This window comes from Aplysia californica, unplaced genomic scaffold (genome assembly GCF_000002075.1).
Source record: "Aplysia californica isolate F4 #8 unplaced genomic scaffold, AplCal3.0 scaffold01587, whole genome shotgun sequence".
NCBI lineage: Eukaryota > Metazoa > Mollusca > Gastropoda > Aplysiida > Aplysiidae > Aplysia > Aplysia californica.
Window position 1 is genome coordinate 50,812 of NW_004798857.1, and position 5,411 is coordinate 56,222.

At 42.6% G+C, this 5,411-nt stretch overlaps 1 protein-coding gene across 1 annotated transcript in view; it reads right to left on the bottom strand.

The window, feature by feature from the left end:
- The window catches only part of LOC106013944 (vacuolar protein sorting-associated protein 13A), a gene marked incomplete at its 3' end in the record, with an annotated part of 50,148 nt that extends 47,485 nt beyond the window's left edge, over window positions 1-2,663 (bottom strand). The window contains 1 exon segment of the mRNA XM_035973651.1: window positions 2,657-2,663. Coding sequence (XP_035829544.1) covers window positions 2,657-2,663 — 7 coding nt within the window.
- Between the last annotated feature and the right edge of the window lie 2,748 nt (window positions 2,664-5,411).

Below are 5,411 nucleotides of genomic sequence, written 5' to 3' on the forward strand. Positions count from 1 at the left end.
GAGGGGAATTGCACTCTACAAAGGTACTCTTGCCAAATGGAGCAACTTTTGGCGAGAAAGACTGTGGTGCAACACCTGTAACCTCGAGGTGACTTTAATGGACTGTCACATAGATCAAACCACAACTTTTGATCTTCGTTTGGTTTCCTGACACCGTATACCTCATGTATTATGCTGCAGTCCCAATTTGTGGGTTGGGCAGTTGAGAAGATTGAGGGGGCAGGGAGGGGGGAGGGTAGGTCTTGTGTCGTAATTCTACAAGAATGCCGAACACGTAGCCGAGGCGTATACGGTACTTAATTTGCATAGTATCACATTGTCAGCAGTACATCACACGGAAATGAGCACGCGCATGAATGAACACACTAACACAGACGCACACACACACACACACACACACACACACACACACACACACACACACACAATGGCTTGCACGCGCACCCAAACGCCCACACACACCTTATGCACGCACGGACATAACAAAGTCACATACGCACTCAAACACACGCACGCGCAGACACACACACTCACACACACACAAAGATGTAACACACAGACACACACCATCACACACATCCGCCCACTTACAAACAGACGTGCAAACACACATACATATGCACACATACAAGGGCACGCTGTTATCAGCAACAACTACAAGAAAAAACAACAACAACAATCAACAACAATCAGCAACAATTACAATCAACACCACCACTACCAACAGCAACAAAAAACAATCAACAACAGCAACTACAACCACACCACCGCCACCACCACCACCAACAACAACAACAACATCAACAACAACAAAACACAGTGTCAGCATGATCTATCCCTCGGGTTGAGGTATCCTTGAATGATTTATGTAATGTCAGCTCAGAGTAAATCGACTCGATGCATCATTTCCTGAACAGCTGATTATGACCCCCGTCCGTAATTTGTTCTCAGATATAGTAGCTGACAAACTCTTTTGTGGTGTACTGTTTTTAGTCGTGCTATTTTTGTTAACAAAAGACTAATAGTTGTATTATTTTTAGCTTTGAAGTCTGAACACTAGTCCGCAAATATCTCGTTTCGTTAGATCTAGTTATTAATAGAGTACAGAATACCTTATTTCTATACCCTTGTGATCGTGTGATCGTAGTAAGTTGAGCCACGTGAAAGTTACAATAAGTAATGAGGAGGAAAATATTCCATCATAAATTATGTTAATAAAGTTCTTTTTATTGTGGTTTTATGGGAAGTTGGTGTTTGTGATGTGGTGTGGCGGTTAGGCTCTTTGCAATTGCAGGCAGAAAAGTCTTGAGTTCGATTCCCGAGTGGGGAAGGTTTTTATTGAGAATCCTCATTTGCATGTTGGGATGTTGCATACTGCTCTGTATGGGTTGGTTGTGACAGGTCGAAGCAGCCCATCTCCTAAATAATGATTTATATTGTGTCACTTACTTACTTACTTACTACTCATTACGCCATCTGGCGTTTAGGGCAGCAACAAAGGATCACCAGCTCTCTCTGTTTTGGGCAATCTTGGTCAGTGTTCCCCACGAATGATTCCAGGACTTCATTTCAGACTCTACTGTGCGTCTCCAGGTTACTTTGGGTCTGCCCCTTTTGCGACGTCCTTCGGGTGTCCAGCGGAGGGCAGTCTTCACAATAGAGTCTGGTTCTCTTCTCAGAACATGTCCAATCCATCTCAGTCTTCTCCTTTTTATTATGGTGGTTATGTCCTCTTGCTTACATTTATGTAACAGATCTGCGTTGAAGATCTTGTCGGGCCAGAGGATTCTGAGGATTTGGCGTAAGCTGGTTGTATGAAAGGAAGATAGCTTGGCACGGTCATGATCTGTCATCCTCAAGCATTCAGCTCCATATAGGAGTGTGGATAGTACACAGCTGTTATACAGCTTTAATACATTGTCCTTACATTCCACAGTCCTATGATAACTTTTATCTTTGCGGTGTTCAGGTCCTCCACCTTCCTGCAAACAGCTTCCTTGCAGCTTTCACTGCCAGCATTCATACGAGTCCCATGGGACTCTGAAGGTCCATCACACACAGAAATATGGTTTCTCTTTGTTGCTGTTTCCGTAACATATGCTTTTTACCAGTCTGGGTTGTTAGCCCTGAACTGAACCTCCGGAACCTGTAGGGCCGGTGGATCACGCTTCGTCTGACCTCTACCTGTCGACCTGTCTGGCATGGGTGGCCCTACCAGGAGCATAAGCTCCAGCCAGCATAGCTCTTGGGGTCACTGGGGCACACAAGCTCTCTAACCACAACAAGGTAGTGATCAACCTATACAATATTTCGTGATCGTTGCATTGTGTGAATACATTTGGGAGAAAGGAGTGGGGGTGGTTGGAGGAGTGGGAAAGGAGATTATAATCAACCTACGATGTTGTTTAAATGCAATTGGCACGATTTAGATCATTTAAGAAGCGGGCTTTCACCCTGCTTGAAAGAGCCAGCCGAATTTAGATAATTTAGGAAGCAGGCTTCCCACCCTGCTTGTTAGAACCGACCCCGGCTGAGAAGGATGCAGCTTTCCATTAGAAAGATCGAGATACTCGAGAACATTTTCTCCCTACTCGGGAATTGAACCCGCGTCTCCTACGTGCAACAGCAAAGCGCCCAACTGCTACACCACACACACCAGCCATCTTGCTGTGAATACATCTCCTACTTCTGTCCCCACCCCTAGACGTCCACTTACATGACCAAAATTGAGTCGATAGTGCCGTAAAACACCGACTCAATCAATCAATCAATCAAACCAAGATGTCGCCTGGCTTCACACAACTATTTTTCTTTATTTATACTTTTTAAAAATGTCTGAATTCCTTTAACACATTTCCCTGTATCTTGTCTGCTCAGGCCTTAGCATCCTCAAAGCCAGGAAACGCCTCTGGTGCATTCTGGAAGAGAGCCAGGGGAAGTTACTCTACTACAAGAGTGAGGAAGATGCCCGGAGTAAACCGCCCCTTGGATATGTGGAGCTTCGCGGAGCGGCCATTACTCTGGATATGGATAACCACAATCAATTTGTTATCATGTGAGTTCCTCTCTTTCTCGTTGTTTAGTTCTTATTTTTTTCTTGATATTGTTGTTGTTGTTGTTGTTGTTGTTGTTGTTGTTGTTGTTGTTGTTCTTCTTCTTCTTCTTCTTCTTCTTCTTCTTCTTCTTCTTCTTCTTCTTCTTCTTCTTCTTCTTCTTCTTCTTCTTCTTCTTCTTCTTTTTCTTCTTCTTCTTCTTCTTCTTCTTCTTCTTCTTCAAGCACCAATAAATTCTCTCTCTCTCTCTCTCTCTCTCTCTCTCTCTCTCTCTCTCTCTCTCTCTCTCTCTCTCTCTTTCTGTCTGTTTATCTGTCTGTCTGTCTGTCTGTCTGTCTGTCTGTCTGTCTGTCTGTCTGTCTCTCTCTCTCTCTCTCTCTCTCTCTCTCTCTCTCTCTCTCTCTCTTCTCTTTCCTCTACGTTCCCCCTTTCTGTACCTCCCCTCCCTCTGAACACATTTAGAATAGACAGTAGCACTGTTGGTAATTAGATAATTCAATTAGTTAATGTCAGCCTCCTGCCTTTAGCAACACCAAAAAAAAAAGACCTTTCAGAAATGTAACATGAGATGAACCATGAGGTGGAGACATAAAAGCAGAGAGGTTAAAACTGTCCCCATGTTAAAATGATATCCGAGAAAGCCCTGAGCTATAATATTAGAAAAGCCTAAAAGGAGACGACCTGCTAGTGTTGTTTACCTCAAAAGTTGAAAGGAGACGACACACAAATTCATAAGTTGTCTGCCTGGGGCGCATTGGGAAGATTAATTAGGGCGCTCCGGAAAAGGAAGTGTCACCCAGAAGAGGCAAGGGGAGATTATAAAACGTAATCTTGTCAGGTTAGTTACCGGCCCTGATGGCTGGTCATGTGACAGCTGCCTGTCTTGTTGTTTGTGTGCTGTCGTCTTTTGGTCACTTAACGGTTTTTTTCTTAAAATTGTGTTTGTATGAGCTGACTTAAAATGTTGCTTTTCTTAAGAAAACATGTGATTAAAGGGCGCCCCTGACTTGTAGGTCCTACTTCTGTTCTTTTCCCTTTGTTGTTTCTGCACGTCTGTCTTATTTACCCCCTCATGGCATGGCCATTATTGTGTCGATATGCTTTGTTTTAATCAAACTAATGCAAATAATAAATGTGAGGCAGCGTGGTGAAATCAGGCGCTCGCCAAAGTAATGAAAGTATTGAAGGTAAGAAATGTACACTTTTCCGCTGTTTTGGCAATTTTTATCGACATTTTTGGGGTTGTTGTTTTTTTTTAGCTCAACACATTCTATGTCCATTTATGAACCCATTTCAGTGTGAATTATATTGAAAAACGTTGATTAAAGGTAAAAAAAAAAAAAGTAAATGGTCAGTTTCCACGGACTCTGATGTTTTGTAATAAATAACAAAACTTTGGCGGCCATTTCTCACTAATTTTACCTCTGAACCAGACGACCCCACCTCATTCAACCGCAATTGTCTCGACATGTGCTCTTTGTAAATGGGTAATTCTTTCATCACATGCAAAGCAAATGAACACGCTTTAACTTTAAGGTGATACCAATAACTTCACCTGCCCCTAAATTGATGAGCCCCGGCGATGTTACTGACTGAAGGGTCTTTGGGCCATTCCGAAAGTGGGGACATTAACATGTTCTAATGCACAGTAGAACTGTATATGGGCTGATTCATCAATGTCATGCTCATAATTGTGCCTGAACTGTTTCGTGCGCCGTAAAAACTCTACGAAAACTAAACTAAACAATTGACCCGCGCCTGATTCCACTATATCGTGACACAAATGTTGGTTCACGCGGTATTCACGTTCTTCATATTGAGCGAAAGGTTCTCCTGCCTTATTTTACATTTTTTAAAAAAAGTAAAGTTTTGTCCATTTGTGGCAGTCCAAAAAATGTCTCCTCCTCCTCCTTTCTTCTCCTCCTCTTCTGCTCTCCTCCTCATCCTCTTCCTTCTCCTCCTCCCCATTTTCCTCCTCTTCCTGTCTGTCCTTGTATTATATTATGTTTTCCACTTTGTAGAAATCGTTGTCTATCTCATTCTCCCAAATCACGTTTGTGATTAACACCGTTACATCCTTGCCTGCAATTATTTCAGGCCAAGGTTAGGTTACAAAGTCCGTCTAGCGTTGGAAGGGTTAATGATAACAGTTTAAAAAATAATTACGTATTCCTTGAATGCCAAATGGATATTACCGTAGGTGTAGGTAGTTTTGCCCGACGTACGTTCTCTTCACCCTCTAAACCCTTGTAAACGTTCCGGTAACATTACACAACCGATAATTAGTTCCAATATCCATCTTAGTTGAGCTGTTAATGTGAAAAGTATTGATTCTTCTGGTTTTGTTAAAGAGAAATC